The following is a 27,421-nucleotide window of genomic DNA, read 5'->3' on the forward strand; positions in this document are numbered from 1 at the left end:
CACTTTCTATGCTTAGCACACATATGTACTACTTTTAAATTTTACCTAATCTCATAAGTTACTGACTTTTCTATTCTTAATATATGTTGCAAAAGAATATTCACAAATACCACAAATGCACTTTGCCAGTTTAAAACTTAAAATTAATCAGGTTGTGTTGAAGTGCTTTATTTGTACCAGCAATTCACTTCTGTGTTCAAACACCTTGATACAGCATTTACAGGAACCTAAAACAGTCATTTTAGGCCCTTATGAATAAAATAGAGTGAGGAAAGTAAGGTGTTTGACAATCCTGTAGAGTCATTCTGAATATCACTTTTATGATGCAGTAATTAATTATGGAAGATAGGCCTGAATATGCACTGATTTGAGAACTTTCCCTGTTCTCTTTTTTTTTTTTTTTTTTTTTTTTTTTTTTTTTGCGGGGCTGGGGATTGAACCCAGGTCCTCATGCTTGCGAGGTGAGCACTCTACCAACTGAGCTATATCCCCAGCCCTGTTCTCATTTTTTAAAACAAGATTTTCATACATGAATCTGTCCTGTTATAATTCAGCTCCCTTAACATGAACTTGCAGAAAAAAATTTTTTTGACATATTTTTAATTTCCATGGTGCCCAAGACAGTGCTGGTTAAGACAAATAGGAATTCTCTTCTTATGGTTCAATTCTGGCTAATTAAGATTTAGAGATTCCCACTAGAGGGTATTCGTTGGGTCACAGAGCCCTGGTTTCAGGCATTGTCTGGTCAGGCTCTTAAAATTTCACAGAAAACTAAAATAGGTGATTGTTAAATCGCTCCCTCCGTAGCTTCTTGCCTCAGTTTCTACCCCCAATCTAAATTTTAACACAAGTTGTTTCAACAAGGAAAGTGCAGAGATAAAGTTTAGCATCTTGTCTTATAAAAAATGGTAAGGTTTAGAGAAGCCAAAAGCATTAGCAAGGACCAGAAGCAGAAGAAATATTCCACCTGCTGGAAAGTTGGCTCTCAGACTGCCTTTTATTCAATTAACAAGGGGGAGCCAGAAATGGAAGACTCAGCATGCCTGTGAAATAATTACCTTGGCCTGAAAGAATTACCGGAAGTAGGAAGGACAGAAATTCTGCCAATAGTGTTGTTTCAAAAATCTCTCTTTCTCTCTTTCACACACACACACACACACACACACACACACACACACACACACACTCTGTTGGTGGCTCTTCCAATAAGCCTCCCCATGACACCGATATTTTCTCTCTCATGGTTGGGTTTATAGCAGACAAAATCTGAAGAAAATTTATCATATGAAGATAGCCAAACATCATTCTTTTTAGCTTCTTACACATTCTGTTATCAACAATATCCTTTCTTGAATATTTATAGGAAAGGCAGAATAATTTTCTGTACTTTAGTTCAGACTAGAATATTCCTACTTAAGTTTTTGAAATGCTAAGATAAGTGATTTTAGTCAAGATGAATTCACTTATTTATAAATTGCACACATTCAAGAATCAAAATGAAGAGTAAAATATTATGGGTAAGATGATCCTGTCCAAGTAGATGAATATTAGTTTATGAGGATAGCAAAAAATATTAAAGGAGCTTTAGCTTCTACAAGATTTTCCTGACAAAGATTCCTCTACTATAACTTAAACTGCATTTTTTGAAGAGTTTTCCCATTTAGTGTGAATTTAACAACCATAGATATAGGATAGCAATTTCCAAGAAATTATTGGACAGCAAAGGATAAATGGACCCGTTTCCTAGGCAACCAGAAGGAGGGTATAACATCCCTCAAAGCTCCTAAAATGAAGTTTAAGGTTGCTCCTATTTTTGGTTTCAGCTTCCTCTGAAAATGGTTTTTATTTCTTGAAATTATTCTTTTATGTAATGGAGTCTGAGCCCTTTCTAACTCCTCTCTCGGTAACGTTAGTCTTGTATGTATCAGCTTCTCCATCCTTTGATCTCAGCATGTGTGGCTATTAGAGAAATGGCTTCCCTGGAAATAAAATCAAATTGAGGACAGAAACTGTATCATGAGAAGCAAGTGTAGAGCAGAGACATTTCCAGGCATTTGGAGGGTTTCATAATTTCTCGAAGAAAAATGCTCAATCTTTTTTTGAATTCTGTCCCCCTTTTACTAAGTTAATATGGTACAGAACCCTCAGCTTTAGATTAGAAATATTTTAATAGAAAAAATGCTGGAATGGGTGCGCTTCTGATTCTTTCAGTAAGCTTTTTGTGCAAGTGCCAAGTGCCATCTATTTGTGCATGGAATCTTCTATGTGGTTTGCCCAATATTGTGATTCTTTCTCATCTGCCACCTTGCTCTCAACCTTTTTTTTCCCCTCTGTTTTTCTTGCCCAAGTTTTGTCTTTCAGTGACATTTTCTGGGGGTCTAGTGATATAGTATATATACTGTGGACAGTGTCTGTACCTTGGTGTACATCCAGTCACAATGGGGCAGTGATTGTGATCTTCAGAGCACTGATCTCTCAAAGAGGGCACACTGGGAAGTCCTGAAGACAGGTCAGGTGCTGGCAACCTTTCACAAATGGGGATTCTGGTTATTGACACAATCTTTTCAACACATTGGAACTGATGGTATTTTATGACCCAGAAAGTCAAAGAGATGTCCAGAAAGTCTCCCAATAAAAATATCTCTTCAACTAATTCTACTGGTAGTTTTATTTGAATTCATTAGTAATGTTTTTAAAATACATTCCTCTCAAGGAGGGACCATATAGAGGGAAAAGAAAGGTGGGAGGGGGGGAAGGAAAAAATAATGGAATGAATCAAACATCATTACCCTATGTAAGTGTATGATTATGCAAATGGTATGCTGTTACTTCATGTACAAACAGAAACAACATGTATCCCATTTGTTTACAATAAAAATAAATTAAAAAAGAATTATGATAGGTATAATTGTAATATGTTGTTGTTTTATACCCCACTTATACTACACAGCATTAAAAGTGTCCTAATAAAATGAAAAGTATATAAAAAAAAAAAACATTCCTCTCTGGGAGGTTGATCTTGTTCTTGCCAATATCAACTACTTAAATCAGGTAATCTTATTGATGTCTGATGTAGGTATCTTATGGTACTTGGCTAAGGGGATGGACATTAACCTAGGTGGAAAGGGAGAAATTTTTATATATGGCTTGGTGTACATGCTATAATAAGAAATTCTGACCAACAGGACATCCGAAGGTGAATGCTATGGGGGTAAAGTCACAAGAGGTGGGAGAGGAATGCAGAGGAAGGTGTAAAGGAGAAATGCTTGGACATAGTTTTTCTTCTTTGCATTTTGGCTGGTGCTGTGGAAACACCAGCTGCAGAGATCAGGCATTCTTTGCTTGAGCTGGCCAGCCAGAATTTGGAAATACTTGCATGCACTAACACCTATCAAGTATTTCTTACTCCCTGCTACAGATGAAGAAGAGAGACTGAATTTTTATTATTTGTTTTTGCGGGATAACATTGAAAATGGTTTAGTATTCTAAACACTTTTGGAAGGTGTCCTGCCAATCAGGAACTCAATCAAAGACAGGGAGTCAATGACCCTCAGACACACTGTGGTGTATGGGGGGAGATGAACACTTGCACAAGAAAAACCTAATAGTGTGCTCAGTGTTCCTACAGAGAAGCAGAACAGAAGCACTTTGTTTTTCTTGGGAGGTCAGAGTGTGGACCACAGAGGAGGTGATATTTCTGGTGGCTCTTGGCAATTGAATAGGAATTTATTCAAGGTAGAAGGAGGGAGGGAAAACAGTAGATGCAAGGCATGGGGTGAGAACGTAAGGTTGGGTTGGCGAGCCCTAGAAAGGGATTTGGATTTCATTCTGTGACTCTGGGAGCCGGCAGAGTTTTTAAGCAAGGGACTTAAATAATGAGAATTAAAATTAGATAATTCTGGAAATATTGCAGAAGGGGGACAATTCAAGGTTAAGATCTCTTGAGAGAGTGAATCAAGTTCATTAAAAATATTGGGTGAACAAACATTAGAAAGATTGATCACAGTCAGTGTTGGAGAAGGTGACATTAGTCAAGCTTGGCATTTTAGCAATAGCTATTACTTCTATCAATAGGTATCAAAATTTAAAATGTGGCCAGGCATGACATTTCTGTCTTAATTATATTTTTACAACCAACTTTATAATAACAAGTATATTTCTGAAAAAGAGGAATATCAAATCCCAATACCATAAAATTAAAGCTACAGCACAAAATGTTTAAAAGGTCTGTTTAATAATTCATTTAGAAATATTTGTTCCTAAAACACTTAAAAATCTCTCTGGGGGCTTGCTATAAAGAAATTTGATTTTTTTTGTCTATGGAGAAAACAGACATATATCATATTCATCAGAAACAATGAAAGCTATTTTTGCACTATCAGCAATTCGTCATCTTCTTCCAGGGATTCTGTTCATACAAATTATAGATAACTCCAAATAAATATGTGATATTTAGCTATGAACTATGCACATATAACTGCTTTTGAATGTGGGTTTGGGAATCAATTTATAGGTAACTGAGAATTGGTTTTTCTTTGAAATTAATATGTAAGTTTTTTTTACATGGACTAAGAACATGCTTTCATTGAATCTTCCTTGAGTACTGTTTTTCAAGTGCAATTACCTATCAGGGTGAAATTTTCTGGCATATAGATGAAGAAGCTCACAACTGATATAGCTACATGACACTCGGTTTTTTCTGGAAACAACCAATTGAAAATGTATGCTCTTAAGCAAGAATATTAGGAAGCTGTCTATAGCATGAATTTATTCGTTAAATGTCCTTCCTGTTATTGAAGTTAAATAATCAAATTTGGAAACTACACTTTACAAGAACCAACATGGAACTGTTTTCTCTCCCCTTATCTAAGGCACAACAATAAGATCACATTTGTCTCCTTTAAGACATTTATGGAAAACCCTAGAATGAGGATCTTTGGTAGCTTGAAGTTACAGTAACTTCAACTTGCTAGCATAATGTCTTATGAGAGATTTTGCAATCCAGGAACTTCAAATGTTATTATGGTATCCAGGAAAGAAACCCCTAGTCTGAATGTGATGGTTCCCATTCTATTTAACATGAGAGCTTTCCTTGGTGCCTGAAACATGTCTGTCTGAAATCACTCACTGCCTGAAATACAGAGCATACCCTTATTTAGGGAAAGAGTTCATGGCAACAGGTCAACAACTGCCTGGCTGCTAAGCACCATAGAAGGTGTCTGCACACTGGGGAAGTTGCATTCTACCATCCTCACCATTGATAAAATGCTATTTGGGAAACTCCAGTAACACTGCATCGCCTCATGACTGATGCCTCCAGGCATCAGCAATTCTTCTAACAAAGGAAGATAAACAAGAGGATAGAGAATCCTGGGAGCTTCAATTTTAAAATTATAGAACCACCACCACTGAAATCAGACCAGATGACGAAGTTCTTGGCTGACAACCCTAAAACTTTGATGATTACTTCCCCTTTCTCTGTTCTGAGCCAACATGTACACTTTTTTAAAAAAATCCATTATATATATTGATCTCTTTGATTCAGTTAAAAGAGTGTATTTCTGGATCATTTTCAAAAGGATGATCTTTTGCCAAAAGTTCCACATGTCAGCTCAAATCAGAGTAGTAAAAGTATCTCTTCTAACTGTTAGGCAGCCATCCTACTATTTCCTTATTGTAGGACTGAAAAATAAGAAAGGTTTTATGGAGTAAGAGAGGATATATCATAATGCGAAGTCCTGTAGAACACTCCTTTTTCTCTCTTTCCTCCTCTGCATCTTCTTCCATCTCCTTTTTGGCAAACAAATGAGGCTCCTTACATCAAATAAATCTTTTGATGACTCTTCCACTCCTGCATGTATTCCTTCCCCCTTTGAATTAGCAATCTTTCCTGTTTGTGCATTTCAAAGATTGCCAGGTGTGAAGCAGTGGATGTTAAAAAACATGAAAAAATAAAAACATTTTGCTAAATTCAGATTAGGATGAAAATACAATTAATCATATTTTCCAGGAAGGTCAGCATGCTGTCATGAGATTCTATGTAGTTAAAATGTATGGGTGTATCTTCACTCTCATGGGATCAGAAAATCCCAGGGCAGTCTACTAAATTGCACTTATGAGAAACTCAAGTTCTTTGAAGATGTTTCTAGAAATTGCCACAAGGACCTGAACCTGACTTTAGGAATGGAAGGGAATAACATAATCCATGTGTGTGTGTGTGTGTGTGTGTGTGTGTGCGTGTGTGCGTGTGTGTGTGTAGGGAGATGAATTAGTGGGAGGAAACCTTCTATAGCCGGAACGGGGGTTTTGCAGCAGTTATTTCAGTATCTATTGATGAAAATGATGACTTTCTTCTTATGTAATCACATAAATTTATATGGAACTTTACAAAACAAATAAGAAAATGTCCCAGCCCAAAATTATACCATAAGAGACTATGAAATTAATACAAATGACAATGCCATAATTCTAGAAAAAGTACATGGAATGGGAGGTCAAGGGACATTAGTTCCAAAGATTAAAAAAAAAAAAAAAAAACTGCAATGTGTGCTCAATGTGTGTGCCTTGTCTGAAGTTAGGCCTGATTGCTATCTTCCACTCCCAGATGGACCACACCCATGTTAGAAGCTCAACAAGGACTTATTAAATTTATAAATACTTCATGTTTGCTTTTCTCCTGTCTGTTGTTCTTGCAAAAGGAACCAGAAAGGCAGAAACCATTAACAAGGTTGTTCAGGCTTTTGTCCTATAATATGGTGAGAGTGTGAGAACATCTATTTTGTTGTCAGAACCCATTAAGACTCCTGACTCTGCCACTGAGGAGCTTGTGTCTTTGGTTGCTTAATTTCTCCGATTCCCAGGTTTCTCTGGAAACTGCTTGGAATTGGTCTTGGTTTTATCTCTCACAAGCTGTGTAACAAAAGTACCTATTTCATTTGTTTGTTTGAAGATACACTGAGGCATTTCATGTAAAGTGCTAAACATGCTGCTTGGCTGGGCACACAGAAGTGCTTTACTACAGTTAGCTGTTAATTTTATCATTACCGGTAGATACAAGATAAAATGATATGTTCTAATGGATGGTACATCAAAACTTTTAAACCAATATCACTGAGAACCAATGAATCACTTCTGCAAGTCATCTAACCATTTTTACTAAGATGAGTTTTTTATATCTAACTCATATCTGAGTCTCTAGCACATTTGTTTGTGTGGAACCTATATGTATCTTCTAGGTACTGATCTCCTTGTGTATAAATTACCCTCCATTCCAGTTGCTACATAAATTTAACAGGAAATTAAAAACTCCTACTGGCTGAATTTTTCCTTGCAGGAATTTTTTCCTTATTTTCTGGTGTTTAGCCATATGACCATTTACAGTTTACTTTCACTTGATCCTTTCCTTTCTCTTGGGTTGAGCTGTGTTTGTTTGTGTGTGTGTGTGTGTGTGTGTGTGTGTGTGTGTGTGTGTGTGTGTATGCTTATATGCAGAAGTGGCTTTACTATGCAGTTGATAAAACTCAAGTTTTAGGGACTCTCACTTGCATGGGTCACAGGCCCTTCCAAGACCTGCATGTAATTCTATAGTATGTATAGTTATAATTTTGTATTTCTTCTTTCAAAACTAGGACCCCTCAAATTAAGTAAGTTTCAAACTCCACAAAATCTAAATATGCTCAGATTACAAGTTAAATTTGTTTAGCTGATGAAAGACTTGACCCTTTCAACTTAAAGTTGTCTGAAGTGAAGGTCTGAGTCCCTGGGTTCAAACCCCAGCACCAAAAGAAGGAGGAAAGAAAGGAAGAAACACATTTGTGAAGACAATTTGCAAAATTGTCTAATTATTCTTATGAGAGCATTTTGAGACAAAGAATATCTTTATTTTCTTGCTTCACTTGAAGCTGATAAAATTTTGGTCACCTCAAAGAGACAAAAAAACATTAGTACATTCATTAAAAATACACAGACATGTGGAATCCATTGTCTGGTCACACTAAATCAGTATCTGACTTCTTAGATATATTCTAGAATTTCATATATGTAGAATAGAAAGGAAAGAACTTACTTTGTTAACATGATGCCTCAAACTTAGAGTTTTCAGACTAATAGAAGTGACCAAGCATGATTTTGCAATCTGGTTTTGTGACATACAGTAAATTTCTAGATAGGAGAGAAGGGAGAGTATAGTGTGGTGGTCATGGGAACTCTGCAAAGTGAATTGTCAGGGGTTGTATATTTTCTCTCATATGTGGAACCTAGAGGGGAAAAAGGAAAAGAAATGTGGGGTGAGGGAGGGAGATCTCATGAGAATCCAGGGGAGATCAGTAGAAGAAAGGATGGGGGGAAAGAAGTGAACTTCTGTGGTTCTGGAGCAAAGGGGGACGAGGCAAGAGGGAAATATATAGGAAATCTAGAGGAAGAATAGATACCCCAGAATTGGAAAGTTACTAATTCAGAAGTACTTGTAAAGATCAGTGAACTTCTTGGTTGGGGCCTGTAATCCTCAATAGACACCGCTCATTGGTCTATTATCCTGTCACTCACCACTTCCTCACAGAAGTTTTCAACTTTGAGTAACTTTTTCAATAGTAGCATTGTTGTTAATAAGTAACCAAGAATACTAGAATGTGTTAAATGTACATAAGGTTAGGTTGAGCTGCATGTGAAAAACGAAGTGGCTTAAACAATAGGAAAAATTTCTTTCTCTTACATAAAAGAAGTCTGGAGGCAATTTGTACCCATCTTACATAGAGATTCCACAACATTTTAAGGAAACTTCTGGGACTTCTTTGTGACACTTTTACTTATATATCTTATCTGATTTTAGTCATAGGACCACACATCCACAGAGAGACTAGAAAATAGTGTTCTTATCTGATTTTAGTCACAGGGCCACACAGCCACAGAGAGACTAGAAAATCGTGTTTTAGCTGAACAACATTTTGGTCAGCTATGGTTTTGTTATTGGAAGAAGGAAGAATATGAATGCATGGGCGAGCAACAGTTCTTTTATGGTATATTTGCCTTTAAACTAAACAATGGTATATGTTGCTATTTTTCCCATTTTATAAAATGCATTTCTCAGTGCATTTTATGGCAGTTGAATTTTTATTAATGTGAAAACTGGTATTGATTAGAAATAAATTTGGAAAACAACAGATTGTGCTTTTCTGTGTGTTTCTGGTGCAGAGATTATTGGCAGAGAGGGATATTGGAGAAGAAAGGGAATGTGCTTCTTTCTGAAGTAGTATATCTATCCTTAAGGTGACTGCCTGGATAGTCCTTAAGTCCCACAGAGAATGAGGCTTAGAGTTGTAGATTTACTGTAAAGCTGTGTGTGTGTGTGTGTGTGTGTGTGTGAGAGAGAGAGAGAGAGAGAGAGAGAGAATAAAACTCAGAGCAGATGAGTGATGTTTGAGATGTAGAATCCCTATCAATAAGTAAGTATTTTGTGATCTTGAGCTTATCTCTTGCTTTATCTGCAAAATGAGAAAGTTGAACCAGATGTTCACAAAGTTCTTCCATAGCCCCAAATCCAAGAGGTCCATTTAATCATTCACCTATCTGCCCATCACCCATCTATCCATCTGCCCCCTGTCTGTTTTTCCATGCATCCTTTCATCCATCTACCCACCCATCCACATATCAAATATTTTTGAGCACCTACAAATTACTTGGCAATGTGCTAGCCTCTAGGGATTCAAAAATGAATAATCAGCCCTCATGAGGCTTATAGTACAAGTCTAAGTCTCAGGGAATGTACCTCTTTTGCCTCTTTTCAGATGAAAATGAAGTTAAGTGAATTGTTCCAGTTTCACCTGCCAGTGTGCTCAATATAGATGACTTTTGGCTAGCATGTTTGATTATGTCTGTATATTTCCTGTGCCAAATTTTAATTTCGCATTTGAGTTATTTCCTAAAATGTAGCTGCTGTGATGCACAAAGGGCATATTTTGATATTAGTTTAAATCAGATACTCTTTAATATTTTTTGATCGTAGACCACATAGAGGATTGGTAAAAATAATAGCAACCAACACTGATGGATCCCTCCTTCTGCCACATACATGTTGTTTTGTCTCAAAATGACCCTACGATGTGGGTTCTGTTGTTTTCCTCTGAGTCACTGACAGGCTAAACAACCTTTTTCAGGCCCTTTGATGGGACAGTTATGCCCCAGAGACAAGGCCCTCGGCCACACACTTTTCTTCTTAAAGTGCTTATGTGCACAAACACACATTTTTGAACACAGTTCCAGGGAATACAATCCTCACTGAAACGTTGGCCATGTGTTTAGGAAACTCTGATGTAATGGCATCTTACTTAAGAAAGCAGTTGGTTAGAAAACCACCATAGACTTTCCAAGGTCAAGAGAGCATTTCTGAAGAGCATTTTATTTGGTGGCTCACTTCATTATTTGTCTATACATCCATTAATTTTGCCCTAACTTGGATCTTTTGGTCAAGCTGGATATCTGGCCAAGAAAAGTCTTTTAAAATCATTTCACCCTCATTTCCTTTCATGTTCTGTACGTTTACTTCTATAAATGTATATGTTTTATGTTTCATCTCTGCCCAAGGAGGTAGGGTAAAAAAATATAAAAGCAGTTGCCTGGCGCTGTCCTTGGTCCTGCCACGACTTTCTGCCTGATTCTGCCTTTGGCCAGGTCCCTGGCTACAACAGCAATTTTGCCTAAACTTGTGCTGCTTGACTCCTTGCTAGTGCATGTCAACAATAGCCCTACTGACTGATGACATTTTGACTTGTCACTGGCTCTCCCATTACTTGTCCCTGACTTAGGTTTCTGGGGCTACCCTCTGTGTCATGTCACACAGTCCAGAAGTTTCTTGCTCAGCAGCCTCATGTTGAATTTTTTGTTTAATTGTTAATGGAACTTTTTGAAAATTTATTTATATGTGGTGCTGAGAATCAAACCCAGTGCTTCACACATGCTAGGCAAGCACCCTATTGCTGAGCTACAACCCCAGCTCTCAAGTTGAATTCTTTGGTCAAGTTAGATATCAAAATAAAGTAGGCAAAAAATAAAGTGGGACTTTGGTTGTAAATGTTTCTTTTAAATTCATTTCCAGAGTATTGCTCCCTGCAGAGGTCATCTCTGTGAGCTGATTACTACATAAAAAATATTTTCTTTCATTATTGGTTTAGAATTAGTCTCACATTATCTTAGAGTGACCCTGCATACTTCTCATAATGTGCAGAGCAAACCTCATTCTGCTCCTTACTGATAGCAGAAACTCTGTGACATTACATTTTTGCCAGCTGATGGTGATAATTGAACCCGAGTCAGTGTGTTCAGAGTTTAAAACTCTCAGAGACTTTTGATCCTTTTTTTTTTTCATTTAAATAGATTAATTTGTTCTATTTTTCTGCAACAAGATCCCTTTGCTAATGGATTTAGCTCCCAGTTTTGGAGGTGCAGATATATCTTCCTTTAACTAGACTTGATATATAAAAATGAATTTGTACTAACTTTATCATTAGATAACTACTTTTCTTAATTAAACTAAAAAGAGGGAAGAAGTATTGATACAATTACTTTTAACTTATGATTGAATGTTGACCCAAACTGTAAAGAAAATAGAGAATGAATATAACCTGATTTGTTGGGATGGTAGGTAACATGATAATTTAATTTTTTAAAAAATATACATGAATAAAATAAATAAAAATTTAAAAAATATGAGCTCAATTGCAAAACTCAATTTCCACACTTCTTTTCAAGAAATGTGAAGTGCCTAGGTAAATGCCTTCTAGTGTATAATTCTGGCCCCAAATACAGATAGCTGATACAGTAGAACTTATTCAATAGTGTTTTCTGGTCAGGGAAAGCCCTTTTTCTTGGTTAGATAATCAAGAAGATGGACAGTTCATATTGACATTTTATTTGTGTTACTTATGTAGGTTTAGCTATTAACTAGGGATATTAATTAATATAATGATTAGTTATCTTTATAATTGATGGTAATAGCTCATTTTAAGCTGTAATATGCATTTTTCAGGTTGAAAAATGAATCTATATCCTTTTAAAGATTTCATGTTGAACAACAGATTAAAACATTTAAAAAATTATTTAAATAACAAATTACATAAAGACAATTTTATATGTATTTAGTTAAAATTGATTTTTTTCTGCACTTTTTTTTCAAAAGAGCATGAAGTTTATTTCATGTAACCTACTGAATCATGGAGATGTATAGCCACCAGCGGCTTTACGATGTTCCAGAATGTCACATGGCTTTAGTGTTAGAAAACTAACTGGATGTCAGCCTGGCTTGCTGACCAGTGGAGGAGCTTCATGTGGTTCAGGGCTCCCAGACTTAGTGCAACTGGTTGATCCTCAAGGTCTCAAGTGCAGGGACAGGAAGAGGCTACAGGTTAGTAAAATTATTTAAAGTTCTAAACCACATCTGTCCTTTGAACAACCTATTCTACTTCCAGGGACTTATTTATGCTAGGAAAATAGTAGAACTTATTCGAAGACTTAGATGCAATTTGTTGATCATATCAGTTGTAACATCATCCATTTGGAAAAACTAAATGGCAGAAGAGGGGACTGGTTAAAGAAGTAAACCATTACAAAAGTTTAAAAAATAAATTATAGACAGAGTCTTTCAAACTTAAGAAGCAAAACAGAAGAGTTCTTTTCCCAAGTGAATTTTTTTAGAAATTCAAAATATATAGAAGAAATAGAGGGGGAGCTGCTCTTGGTGAATTGGAGTATAGATCTGAACCTCACCCACTTGACATCACCTGTACCCCTGCTGAGCCCCCTCACTACCTCTATGGAATTCTTATGCAAGCTCTGTGGGACCCTGTTTGAAAGGACATTTAGGTGAAAACTTATTGACATGAAAAGATTGTCTGTTATATTAAAAAGTAGATTTAAGTCTAGGACTGAGTGTATCTCAGTGGTAGAGCATTTTCTTAGCACTACAGAAGCTCTGGGTTTCATCCCCAGCACCGAAAAAAAAAAAAAAAAGCATATTTGACAACATTAATTCCAATTTTATAAAAATATGTGTTTCACTTATGCTTGTGCATATTCTAATCTGTATTGTGTGGGTGTGTGCATATGTGTGCCTGTGTGATGTGTGTTTATGGCAAAGAAAAATGCTTTGGATTTTAGGAGCAAACGCTTTAAACTCTGGATTATAGGTTTTAAAATTCTTTTTATTTTTGCTTATTTAAAAGTTTAATTTAAAAATAATTACGATTTATTTTTATAAGAAAATATTTTTGGTTAAATATGTTAATTTCTAGAAGTCATAACTTTGGAATATGTAGTATTTGACAATACAAATGACTTCTAATTTTTAAAAAGAAGATTTGCATAAATAGTAATTGGTTTCTGTTCTAGTTATTTGTTACTATGTTACTTGTTTATAACATACTTGTTACTATGTATGTTTGTAGCATACCTGTTTGCATGTCTGTATTTATATTTGTATGTTGTTTGTATGTTTGTAACATACTTGTTACTATGAATCAGTCCCAAACCTTAACTTTTAAAACAAGAAGCAAGGTGTGGGGGCACACACCTGTGATCCCAGCTACTTGGGACTCTGAGGCAGGAGGATCACAAAGACTGACCTGGGTAACATGGCTAGACCCTGTCAAAAAGCAAAACAACTATTGATCATTTTATTATCTCTCATAGTTTATGTGGACCAGAGTTTTGGGAAGGGTTCTTCTGGGTGATTCTCTCTCAGGGTTCCCTGTGTAGCCAGGGTCTGGCCAGGTATTTCTCTCTTCATAAGAACTTAGGCCTCTTCAGGTGGTCTCTCTGCAATTGGGACTTGCTCAGAGTATGGCAAAGTCTTGGACAGTCAAACACCTTGGCCCATCAAGAGTCAAGAAGACCAGCTACATAATTTGTGGGACCCAGTGCAAAATGAAAAAAAGGGTTCCTTTGTTCAAAGTTAATTAAGGATTTTAGGACAGTGACAACAGAGCATTAAAGTAAGCATAGAGCCCCTCTGCATGCAGGGCCCTGTGTGTCTGGCCCCTGGTTGCAGGTCCATGAATTTGATCCTGGGGAGGGAACCTTGACCTCTTCTCTTAAGCAGAGAAGGGTCAAGGCTACATTGTAGGAAAGCATGTGAGACAGGAGATACTCATGTGACCATCTTTAGAGAGTAATATTTCCCACAGTCTTTGTGACTCACCTCCAACTAATTTGTTGGCTCAGATTTTTACTACCTAGAACCACAGTTGACCATAAACTACAAAGGATAAATTTCAGGCTGCCATAATTGTAATGGGGATGTATTTTACAATTCTTTGTGGAAATAGTGATTGCCTTAAAATATAGCAAAAGTACCTGTTTTGTTTCTATCAGGGACTGAATTTTGTCCCTCCCCAGTTTCATAGGATGTAACCATAACACTCAGTTTGATTCTATCTGGAGATAGGGCATTTAAGGAGGTAGTAAGCTAAAGTGAGATCATAACCCCTAATCCAAAAGGCCTGGCATCTTTATAAGAAAAGGAAGACATGCCAGGGGTTTGTGCATATAGAAAAGGCCATGTGACAAGATAGTCATCTGCAAGTCAAGGGGAGAGACCTCAGTAAAAACCAAACCTGCTGACACCTTGATCTTAGACTCCCAGCCTCCAGAACTATAGGAAATTTCTGTTGTTTAAGTCATCAAAGTCTGCAATGTTTTGTTATAGCACCCCAGCAGGCTAATATAATATCTAGATTCTACAAATATATACTTCAGTTGCCTTTGTTTGTATTTTCTTACTCATCCTAATCCTTCGGATATCCTAGGTTCTGTCAACTTCCAAAGAAAGTCAAATCTAATACTAAATGTCATGCTTTACTTAATGTACCTTCTTTAGTGATATTCTGATTAATAAGGGCTTCATTATTTATTTTTCCTGAATATTGCATATGTCCAGGAAAGGTTAATGCCTAATGTAATACTGTAGCTCTCTTATGGATTTGTATGACGCAATATTACTGTTAATCACTGTGGCTAATTTTCTGCAAATATTGCCATGAACAACTCCTCTCACCCTGTTTATACTTCTCCTCTCTTTAATGGACTCTATTTTGCCTTTCCTTGATTCTGGGCTGGCTTTGTGATTTACTTTGAACAGGAGAATGCCATGGAAGTGATGCTGTATGACTCCCACAGCTAGACCTTACTTAGAAAGGTGTTGTGGCTTCACCAAGAATTCAAATAATACAGCCAGGCGTGGTGGTGCATGCCTGTAATCCCAGCAGCTTGGGAGCCTGAGACAGGAGGATTGCAAGTTCAAAGCTAGCTTCAGCAATGGTGAGGGGCTAAGCAACTCAGTTTGACCCTGTCTCTAAATAAAATACAAAATAGGATGGGAATGTGGCTCAGTGGTAAAGTGCCCCTGAGTTCAATCCCTGGTACCAAAAAAGAAAAAAAGAATTCAAATAATAATAAACACTGGTGAGAATGTGTGGGGGAAAAGAAACACTTATTATACACTGTTGGTAGAATTGTGAATTAGTACAACCACTATGGAAATCTCTATGGAGGCTCATTGAAAGACTAGGAATGGAACTGCCATATGACCAGGTATATCACTCCTCGATATTTATCCTAAAGAATTAAAGCTTTCCATCTATAGTGATATATACGTACCATGTTTATAACGGCACAATTCCCAGTAGCCAAATTACGAAACCAGCTTAGGTGTCTGTCAATGGATGAGTGGATATAGAAAATGTGGTATATATACACAATGGAGTTTTACTAAGCCATAGGAAGAACACAATTGTGTCATTCATAGGAAAATGTATAGAACTAGAGAACATTGTGTTAAATGAAATAAGCCAGATTCATAGTCAAGTGTTTTATTTTTATCTTATGTATGAAAGAGAGAAAAAAGAAAAAAAAAGGGGAAGTAGGGGGTGGTAATTACATGAAAATAGAAGGGATTTTGATAAAGGATGGGGATTGGGGGAGGGAGGAAGGAGCTAAAGGTGAGGTACTAGGCAATGAAATTGACCAAATTATTTTTTGTGCATGTATGAATATATCACAATGGATCCCACTATGATGTATAATTAGAGTACACCATTAAAGATTATTTTTTATAAGAGATGTGCCTGGGTGCGGTGGTACATGCCTGTAATCCCAGTGACTCTGGAGGCTGAGGTAGGAGGATTGTGAATTCAAAGAGCCTCAGCAACTTAGTAAGATCCTAAGCAACTCAGGGAGACCCTGTCTCTAAATAAAATATTAAAAAAGACGGATTGTGGTTCAGTGGGTTCAATACCCATTACAAGAAAAACAAAAAAAAACAAAAAAAACCAGGTGATGCAGTTACATTTTTGCCCTCTTGGGAGCAAGCCAAGATGTAACAAAATTTGCCTGTCTAAAACAAAAAACAAAACAAAACAACAACAACAACAACAAAACAGATTTTGTCCTGTGGGACAGCCCTATTCAAGAGGAAACGTCGGGGCTGGGGGTATAGCTCAGTTGGTAGAGTGCCTGCCTTCCAAGCACAAAGCCCTGGGTTCAATCCCCAGCACCCAAAAAAAAAAAAAAAAAAAAAAGAGGAAATGTCTTGGGTGTGGAGCTGGAGAGGGGAAGCCCTTGAGTGCCTGAAGGAGTTCCAGAGGGAGGAGGGAAGCATGCAGGGAAGGGAAAGGTTGTACCGGCTACATCTGGCTGTGTGGCTGAGAAGGAACCAAGGAATGAAGTACAGGGCTTCCACAACAGTACTTTCAGTTGTCTTTGGAGGCAGGTCGACTTGCTCTGGGTTTAGTGCTTAGCAAACTTGGAGCTTTCAGTGTTGGCTGATGTAGGGCCTGGCAGGGCGATACCATAATTGCCTCACATAGTTGTTAGTCCTTGGATCTCCTTAGCAGGGCACCTTTTCTAGCATTGGCTCCTGAACACATTTTGCTTTGGGAAAGCCTACTGAGATAGCTGCCTTGAACATTGTTATGGGTTGAATTGTGTCTCCCCAAAATGAATATGTCAAAGTTCAAACCCCCAGTAGCTCAGAATATGACCTTATTTAAAGACAAGGTTGTTAAAGACGAGGTTAGTTAAGCAGCCATAGTGGAGTAGGGTGGGCCCACTCCAATATGACTGATGTCTTTATATGAAGGGGACATTTGGACGTAGAAATGGACACACAGAAAACACTATATAAAGATGGAAGCAGAACTGGTGATACAGAAGCCAAGAAATGCTAAAGATTGGCAGCAAATCTCCCAAAACTAGGAGAGAAACAGGACTCTCCACATGAAGCAACCCTGCTGACGTCTGACCTTGGGCTTCCAGTCTTCACAATCACGAGACAGTATATTTTTGTTGTTTAAACCACCCAGTCTGTGGTACTCACTCAAACACCCATCCCCCGTCCTCCCCTTTCATTTCATCTGCAGATCTGGGTGGATGATCACAGGGAAACTTGTGCCCACAAGGAATTTGCCAATCATATCTTAATCCAGTTAAAATTAAAATTCTCATTTCTTCAAAAAGTTTTATGAAAGGCAATTTATTGGCTATTTCAAGGAAAAGGAGATAATATTTGATAGGAGAACCCCTTTAATACCTTGGAAATACAACCCCTTTAACATCAAATAAGTTGTTTGAACCCCTTCTACCCAAAATATGTCTTCACTTATTCTGGAGTTTATAAGGAGTTAACACTTGGTTGTTTTTCTCTAGAAACCTGATTTAATCTAATCTAACTATATTAGGATTGGCACTTGATTATTCCAATGTAATCATTTGCATGATTTTTTAGTGCCCTAATTGTTGAAAGCTTATATTAGAATCTTAAAAGTGGCATATCTTATTCAGAAATGTTTAGTGCTTTATAATAACAATAATATTGGATGCATTATGCAGTAATAATGGAAATTACATTTGCAAAATAGTAATGGTAATGGGACATTCTGAAATGCAAGAAATAGAAAAAGCACAGTGGGAGAGAGAAATGTTTAATTCACTGCCTTTTGGGTGGTGTGATCTCAAGGTGGGGACAGGGGAGAGCTTATGTGGGTCTCAGGTTGTACCACCCATAGGCTGAGTGACGTAGATCAACCTGGACAATTCTGATTGAAGTGGAGAATTTTTGGTCACTGTGATCAGACAGGGTGGGAATGTTGTGGTAATTGGAAGTACTTTTTGTCCTTTAGAATCGATTTGCCTTTTTATAAATAAAATTTGATTTCTAAAGAAACTTTATAATTATTATAATTCAACCTGTTAACTTGATTCTCTTCTACTTGTACATAACTTCTGATTGGTAGTTTTATTTTAAAATGTTTGGAAAACTCTATAAAGTGTATTCCCCTATACCTTACCAGAATAGTTTTTTTTAGATCAATTTTAAGCTGATTAACTTTACCCTGTCCCATTAACACTTTGATCTACTGATGATATTCATTAGATGCAAACTCACAGAAAACAATGTTGAAAGTAAATCTGTAAAGAACCAAAGAAATTCTTAGGTCTGTAAATTGATATAACAAATGCTGATTTTGAATTTTGGATGTATTAATTGGAACATTTTGTGAAATTTTGATTAAGTATTTCTTTAGGCAGTTTAATTACTCTTAATCCGGGAATATGCTGCTTAAAACTGCCAAGATTAAACAAAGCCATGGAAGTGTCAGGGCAGTAGAGATTGGAAAAAAAAAATAAGGATGAATTAATTTCTTTGTGTCTAATTTTCAAGAATTAATTAGCCTGGTATATGTTCCCACAGAACCTGACCTTGCTCAGTTACTTTCATGAAGCGATGTTTTTCTTTTTTACCTTTTCTCTTTGATTTTGAAACCATTTGCCCCCAAGCTGTTTTAAGATCCCAAGAATCCCAAGACACCTTACTGGATCTTACCACTGCTCTTTCCTTGGTGGACCAGGAGGTACTCTACCGAAATCCTCTCCTGCAGGGTCTCAGGACATTAGGCAAAGCCCATTTTCTTGGAGCAATTATATGTTAGTTCTATATACCTTCTCCCCTGCCCAACTCTGAAATCACACAAGGAATGTTTCCATGGCATTGGGAGCCTTGCATTTCAGCCTCATTTGAGAAACTTATCTAACAGACATGCACTGGGAGAGAGGAGAGGCTGGGCAGGATCAGTCTTGGGGTTTAGCCATCTAAAACCAGCAAAGATATTTTCACTTCCATGGGTCAGGATACTAGTGACTTCAGTTGGCAGCTTCCTGAAGGACTGTTTATGGTTCTTCTGTCACTTCTTGGGGATTACAGCCTTTGTTCCTTTGTATGATTCTCTCCATTTCAACTGTCCCAACTCCTGTCTGAATGCTTCCAGCTTTCCTTTCTGTGGTAAAATGATCCCCCTTGAAAAGTGCTCTGCAAATGTAAAGTAGTGATACTGATAACAAAATGTTACTCACTGACCCATATTCATTCTCCATAAATAACATCTCACTTTCCAAACCCAAAACCTCTTTGGGACTCTGAGTTACCATTTTTTCCTCTTGTGGTTCACTGGGAAAAGCAACACGGTTTAGTGTTTAAATTTCACCACTGTCTCTCCAGCTGTGTGACTGGGATGGGTTACTCACTGAGTCTGATTTCCCAGATGTTATTAAGGAATCCTGATAGGATTACCTTTGCAGCAGTTAAGATGTAATTAAATGGATACTGCAAAGGGAAACAGTTAGATTGGTGTCAGGCACATATAAATAATTTGATAAGGCAGCTTTCATTGCTTTTTATTTTTGTTTTTTCAATTCTTTGGTGCTGGGGGGTGAACCCAGGGTCGGGTGCATGCTAGATAAGTGTTCTACCACTGAGCCACACCCCCAGTCTTGTTTTCATAAGGTATGGAGGGTTCCATTGGTCTAAGGAATTGTTTGCAAAGCCAGCAGAACAGAGCTGATTTTTATAACTTGATTAATGGCAAAATTTTTCTCCTATCCTAGCTTCTTGCTGTTCTCCATTTTACCTGGGATGTAAACTTGTATTCAGTAAATGGGCAGGGATAGTGTTTTTTTTTTAAGAAATTCTGGGATAATAATTTTTCTACATGTCTAATGTTCAGACATTTGGGAATCCCTTCCTTGGTTTCCAGTCCTGATAAAGTTGGAGGGGGACAAGGCTTGTGAGATGGTCCCTATAGGCAGCCGGACTCTGTCAGTCCTTCCCAGTGGTCACCATTCTGTTAGGACTTGGCTATGTTTCTTGACCAGGCTGTGGAGAGACGCTGTAGGCATGGAGCTCCATGATATACGTGCTCCAGTTTCTTCTTGGGCAACCGTTTAATTGGACAGAAAGCAAAAGGGTCTATTATGACTTCCACCTGGCATCTTTTTTTGGGGGGTGGGTACCAAGGAATTGAACTCAGAGGCACTCAACCACTGAGCCACATCCTCAGCTCCATTTTGTATTTTATTTAGAGTCAGGGTCTCACTGAGTTGCTTAGCACCTTGCTTTTGCTAAGGCTGGCTTTGAACTCACAATCCTCCTTCCTCATCCTCCCGAGCTGCTGGGATTATAGGTGTGCACCACAGTGCCCAGCTCTACCTAGTATCTTGGTGGCATCGTGTTGAAAATGACCTCTAACTCTAAAATTTTAAAAGTTCTGCTGTCTTGGGAGGGAGTTATGATGTGAGACTCCTGATACAAAGATGGTATGTTTCACAGTGATTTCCAAATCTTTTAATCTCGTTTCATTTTTTAACTACAGATTGATGTTCTCAAGGCAGATCTGGAAAGTGCAGAATGGAAAGTTTTGGAAAATCTTATTCTGGAAGATGTCCTTGAACAGATTGGACAGCTCATCTTTGAGATCCATCTCCACTGGCCTGGGTTTGAGGTCAGCGGCAGTGACAGTAGTGTCGTGCGGTTCTGGTACAGCCTCCTCAAAGAGTTAGAACAGAAGGATTTCAGGCTTTTTTACAGTTATAAGGACTTATCTAAACCTCAGCTATTTCTGAAGAAAGACATTTTCAATGCTAGTAGCTGTTACACCCTGAGTTGGGTGAACACAAGATGGAAATAGGATGCAGGACCTCATCCAGAATCCAAGGAAATATTTGCAAAATAGAGCATGTCTGTGTTTCTAATCCCAAATTTGCCTCCAGCCTCCCACTGGTCCATTACCTGCTCGAGGCAGGGATTTTGATATTGTCTGTGCAGTATGTGTAGCCTGGTGCTTGGCATATGATAAGGACACAGTTGAAGGGATGGATACAGTGACCCCAGTTGCTTAAACTCAGGCTCTTTGCCTTTAACAGAGTGGGGATATTTGTCCTCCTTCACTTTCACTCATTCCTAAAAGTCCTCATGTATCTGTAGTCCAACATTAAAATGGAATTATGTAAAATTTCCATTTTTAGTAGGTTGATGAGAATTCTAAAGTTTGTTGTCCACTGTTTAAAATTGACTTTGATTTATTTCTTTCAATGTTTTCTTTGTTTACAAATCAATCATATTCTTTGCCACCTGCTGGATTTCAATCGTTGTTTCTCAGCCTTTGCTGAGGCTTGTTGTGGCTTTATAAAAACCATTGATTCTGGTTTCTTGGAATCAGACACACAAAATTCTGTCACTGAGTTTAAAAATCTAGACTTTCAAGGGCTTCTATCAAGATTCTCAGTCTCAAAATCTCTCTCTTCCTGTGAAATTTAGTACATGTAGGACTGTTACCTCTTCAATCTGCAGACATGACCCCCACCCTGCACTTGCCCATGCTGTCAAATCTTTTTTTAAATATACTACTTTGAGTATTAAGTACATTTTTCTTTATTGCCAGTGGCATTGTTTATAAGACTGCAGCCTGAGGGGCCATAGTATCTGGCTTCCCTAGAATGGTATTATAGTATTTCAGAGTTTCTAAACCATTTTACATTTTTAGAAATGAAGCAGAGAATGTAGGCTCTCAATAGTTCATATGATGTCCTTCATTCCTATTTGTAGGAATAGAGTTCTATGAGTGATTTTTAAAAATTCTATTTTAAATAAATTAGGTAATATAAAAATAAACTAAATAATTGCCTTATTATAAATTAGGTCTATTTTTTGGCTTTTTTTTTAACATTCTGAAAGAGTGTGAAAACTATGTGTATTGTTTGTTCAAAAAATTGCAGGGAGGAGTAGAGCACTGAATATTGCCATGGTTTTTTCTTCTTATGGGTTTTTACTTGCTTCTGCCTTCAGGTTCCCTGACTGGATTTTTCTTTATTGCAACAATTTGAAAATACCATTCCTCAAGTGAAAAACCAAGATAGAACAGAATGATTTAACTTGAGTTCAAAAGAGAACAGAATTTCTGAATTAATTGTGATGATTTTTAAAAATATAATGAAGTTTTGATTTGAAAACTCACAGTACACTAATAAAAGCTGTTGGGTTGAGAGGACCAGCTTGAAGAAGTGTAATTTGAAATGGCATTTCAGTCTCTTTGATGTGCATAGGCAGTTCAAGTGTGCAGAAGGGTCCATAAACACTCTAAAGTGGTTTATAACTGTTACTTTGTATGCTGCCTGCGCTTAAGCTAAGTTCGCTTTAGTCAGTCCAATTCCATTTGAATTATGTTACAGATTTTTTTTCACAAAATTTTATACACTGAAATACTTAGTATATATTCTTATATCGTAAAGTGTGGAGTGTGCTAGCTTTAAGTATGCAGTCTGATCATCTTTTAGATGTGTAGACAACCATATCAAGATTTTTAATTCAAAGAGTTAATTTAAGGCATTACTGAAAGCTACTTTGTATAAGGCCAGTTAACCATTTGATCCAGATAGATGGTGCAGAACATTGACTTCATCACTCTCTATATCTGAAGCAAGAATGGATGTACTATTGAAAAAAAATAAACCACAAACACACCTACCCATACCCACCAACTGGGCAGCCTGTTCAATAGTAATCCATATTTATGCTTATTCCTCTTCATGGATAGTTGGAAATTACAATGAGTATTCTGATGAGTGCCATGGTTTCTGTCTCTAGAATTGGTTATGTTTTTCATGTAGGTCAGGATTTCCTAACCTCACCACTATGCCATTTTGAACTGGTAATTCTTTGATGGCGATGGAAGACTGTACCATGCACTATAGGATTTTTAGCAGCATCCCTGTCTTCTCACTAGATGGCAGGAGCAAGAACCTCTTCACAAGCTTGACAACCAGATGTAGCTCCTAGACAGTGTCAAATGTCTCCCAGGGGGCAAAACCATCCAGTGTGAAGAAGTAGTGGTGTAGGTCATGAGACGGGGATCAGGTTACCACAGCATGGGTGTTGCTTTAAAAAAAACCAGCAAACACAACATCCTCTTGGAAGGAAGAGACAAAGCAATAACCATCACCACCAGAACCAACATAAAAGCAGCACAAACAAAATGCAGCAAATGAACAAAATCAAGAGATATTTACCAAGATCTTACAATGTGCCATGTAGTTTGCATAGGTTATTCCAAATTCTGTCCACAACTCAGAATTAAGTATAATTTTACCAAGTGTATGGGCAAAGAAACTCTGAGAGGTTACATAGCTTATTCAGATTATTCTACTAGTAGATGGTGGAACAGAAACCAACCCTTTGGTCTGTCAGATCCCCACAAAGACCATACCTGGTTCCCACCATGGCTTCTGTAGCCATTACCAAATGTAAGATGCCACACTGGAAGGCACTTTTTTGGCCTATTAGTGAAAAAGGGGTGGGTATGTGAATAACATATACTTAAACCAGACCTGAAAATCTGTTAGCATTAGGATAATTTTGTAGCATATAGATTTGTTTTATTTGAACCACATATGTAATCAAAGTAAGCCCATCAAATGGAGGCTTAGTGAAGAAATATGGGAACCCAGCGACTTTTTTGTTAATATAATTAGATTGCCAGAAGAGCTCTTGCCAGGCCTTGGAGGGACTCTTGCCCAGGCTTGTTCCAATACTTGGTACTTTCTTTCCAGGCTTTAGAAAGGGCATAGTGTGAACTTCCTCCTTTCTTTAAAACTTGTCTTTGACCTGCAAATGAATGAGCTCTTACCAGAGTAGTGTATTTCATAAGTGATTCTGAAAATGCAAATTTAATGATGCTCTGATCAAATGATTTTTTAAAATTTGCACTTTTTTAGGGGCAAGACATATGAGAATGTAAGAGATTCAGAAGTCAACTTTTAAAGCACAAACTCTGTGTCATGTGTTGAGCTGAAAGTCAAAGAAACTATTTCCCCTTCCTCTTTTCTTAGTGTGATTGTGTTGGATACAGTTATAATAGGTCATCATATAAATATTTGTAACCATTTGACATGTTCACATGAAGAGAACCAGGGAAAAGTGAACGAACTTCTATTAGAATCAACTGAAGATTCACTAATATTTACATCAGGGTAGAACAAAAGTAAATGCATGAATTTACAGTGCTTAGTTCAAATCTGTTATTCATGAAAGCATTTCTGCATTGGTTATAAGATCTTTTAGTAAATACAACCCTATATTTGATTTTTTTACGTATTAAATGTTTGGATTTTGCAAAGCTCAGATTAAACCAGGAAGTCAGTTCATAATATTTTGCCAGTTTAAAAATGCAGGCCTCGTCTGAACAGATGATTTTACTTGACAATACAACAATACCTCCAAAACTCAATTAATGTAATTGTTCTTTTCTGCTGGCAATAAATTTATGTTTGCTTTTTAAGCAATAATTCTTTTCATGCCTACCAATTGCTGGCATTTTGGGAATTTGATAATATATTTCACTTTATGCTGAAGTCTCTTCCGTTTACTTACTTTAAAATAGTTGTTTTAATTTTATTTTTATGAAATCATAACCCAAAGATTCAGTGTATTTTTAAAACTACCAAAATTTGGAGATTATTAAATTTTTTGAATAATTTTGTTATATTTGTCCTTAGAAAAATAAATCAAGCAGGCTTAATGTCATTTTTAGAACTATATGGAAAAATGCTCATTCTCAATGTATTAAAACAAATGCTTTCACAATCAGCAATTTCCTATTCTTCTCATATAAAATATTATAACTGGGCTGGGGCTGTAGTTCCATGACAGAACACTTGCCTAGCCACGTGCAAGGTACTGGGTTTGATCCTTAGCACCACGTAAAAATAAACAAATAAAGGCATTATGTCCATCTACAAAAAATTTTTTAAAAAAATTTAGTGATTGATTTTGTACAGTAGGGTTGGAATAGGAATTTTTTTTTTTTTTTTGTGGGTGGGCAACTTCAAATTCTAATCCAGACTACTTCAATAGAGAAGCCAAGTATACACAAGACTGATATCTGTATGTAAGTAAAAAAGATCTGTTGTACAACATGGTGATCATAGTTAATAATGATGTGTTGTATTCTTGAAAATTGCTGACAGTAGATTTTAAATGTTCTCATCTCCCCAAAATGATAAGATGTTATTAGCATGGTTTTGTCATTCCTCAATGTTTATGTATACAAAAATATACACTATAAACATATATAATTTTTACCTGTTAATTAAAAAAGTACGTTCCATGAAACATTTTGGACTTTTTATTCATGAAAAACAAAACAAATAAAATCCAACCACTAGTAGAACTATAGTGGTTGGTAAAAAGGTTGTGTTCCGGAGTTTTACAGTGGTCCTTCCACTCTAGGTCTCTCTCAGGAGGCCTGATCTCTCTATCATAGGGTAATTAAAGGTTAATGGACAGTTGATGGAGCAATCAGAGGTTAATGTACAGTACAACAGGTGGCCTCCTGGACCCTGACTCAGCACTGTGCTAGCTTATATTCTAACTGGTTTGTCTTCTGCTTACTTGTCATTGGATATAGGGCATATCAGTATCTACTCCTATGTGGATATAGATAAGAAACGAAGGTTCAAGTGAGTTCTGTAACACTGATGAGAAACTACAATTATGTACTAGTAAAAATATGCTATTCATTGTCTGTGTAAAAATATTATTTCTCAAGGATTGATGTCAGAATAAACATCATTTGCTCAGGGACTCCCTCCTTAAGGTCTCCACTCTGTGTCCCCAGGGACCTCTGTTCTTCCTATTTTCTCTTATTGTGCCTCAATGTATCTGCTTGTATCATGTGTGTCTTTCCCAGCAGACTGTAAGCTCCATGAGGGTAAGGGCCATGTCTGTAGCCCCAGTGCTTACTGTGGAAACTGCTAGTTAAAAGGTGTTAATATATATTTGTTGAATATAAATTTTTAAAAGCTCTTTCATATAGAATTTTTCTATGAAATTATTTCATAATCATTTTCTATTCTTGCATTAAAGATGTTTGGAAATTAAATGAATCAATGTCTCTCATTTTGTTAATTTAAATTTGGACACATTTTGTCCTTTTCTTTTTATTGACATAGTTATTTATTGCACTGCATGTGGTACTCCCCATTCCTGATTAAAACATGCTAACGGAGATCTTTTTGACCTTGGGGAGTTGAGAGCTATATAATGATTGAACTGAATATGTTAAATAACAATTGAAGGCTCAGTTATTATTTGAAGATAGATCTAAGTCCTAGGATATTAAATCTCAATCTTCCTTTCTTATTTCTCATTGTCCTTTCTTTGTACCAATCTCCACCAATCTTTTTAAGAATCAGTATGTAACATATAATACAATATATACAATTCATAGTAGCATAGAGCATATATTTTGTTTTATGAGACAAGGAATATGTGATGATGGGAGACTACTTCTACCGAGGATAGGGCTTGGTATTTTTTATAAAAACCAATCAAGTTACATTGTTTTTATAGGACAAAATGGATAATAAAGATAGTAGTTGAAAGAGCAAAATCAAGGTGAGAAAAGATAGATTCTCAAGACTAAAGTATGAATCAAGAAAATTTCCCTGTGGGCACAGAGATAGCGATGGGGGTCTTACTCTAAAGGAAGGAATCCTGAGAATGTCTTCGGGTACAGACTCTGTTTCACTGAAGAATGAAACATTATCTTAAGTAGCTGTTTCTTTTAAACAACCTAACAGAAACAGGAAGCTGGAAGCCACAAAGATTATGTCACAAGTCTGAGTTGTAAGAATACACAATTAAATGACATTATGTACAGGCAGGATAATAGGGTGAAAGAAAAAGGAGATCTTGACACTGCTGCTAAGCAGCTCCATTATATCAAGTAAATCATTGCCTTTCTTTGACTATTTTCTTTTCTTAGGTTAGAATATTTAACTTGTAAAGTTTCTTCTAGCTTGAAAATTTCATTATTTTGATTTTGTGATCAGATGAGAATTAGACAATAGGATTATTTCTCAATTTGTGTGCTGCTAGTGTCTGAATGCTTGTCCCTCTAAAATTCATATCTAATCCCCACCATGTTAGTGTTAAGAAATGAGTCCTTTGGGAGGAGATTAGGTCATGAGGTTGGCACCTTCATGAGCACGTTTCCCCTTTCCACCATGTGAGGATACAGCAAGAAGGCACCATCTTCGAAGCAGAGGGTAA

General features: G+C 36.9%; 2 protein-coding genes across 3 annotated transcripts in view; both read left to right on the forward strand.

Moving 5' to 3' along the window:
• The window catches only part of METTL24 (methyltransferase like 24), a 91,885-nt gene extending 69,699 nt beyond the window's left edge, over nt 1-22,186 (forward strand). The window contains exons 5-6 of one of the 2 annotated variants that reach the window (XM_079149156.1): nt 20,688-20,816; nt 22,160-22,186. In XM_079149156.1, coding sequence (XP_079005282.1) covers nt 20,688-20,816; nt 22,160-22,168 — 138 coding nt within the window. In that variant the 3' untranslated portion in view covers nt 22,169-22,186. Of the gene's footprint in view, nt 1-20,687 lie in introns of both variants that reach the window. The other variant, XM_079149155.1, reaches the window with a different exon arrangement.
• WASF1 (WASP family member 1) overlaps nt 1-27,421 on the forward strand; it is a 153,857-nt gene that overhangs the window by 18,452 nt on the left and 107,984 nt on the right. The window lies entirely within an intron of this gene.

Source organism: Sciurus vulgaris, assembly GCF_902686455.1.
Source record: "Sciurus vulgaris genome assembly, chromosome: 7".
NCBI lineage: Eukaryota > Metazoa > Chordata > Mammalia > Rodentia > Sciuridae > Sciurus > Sciurus vulgaris.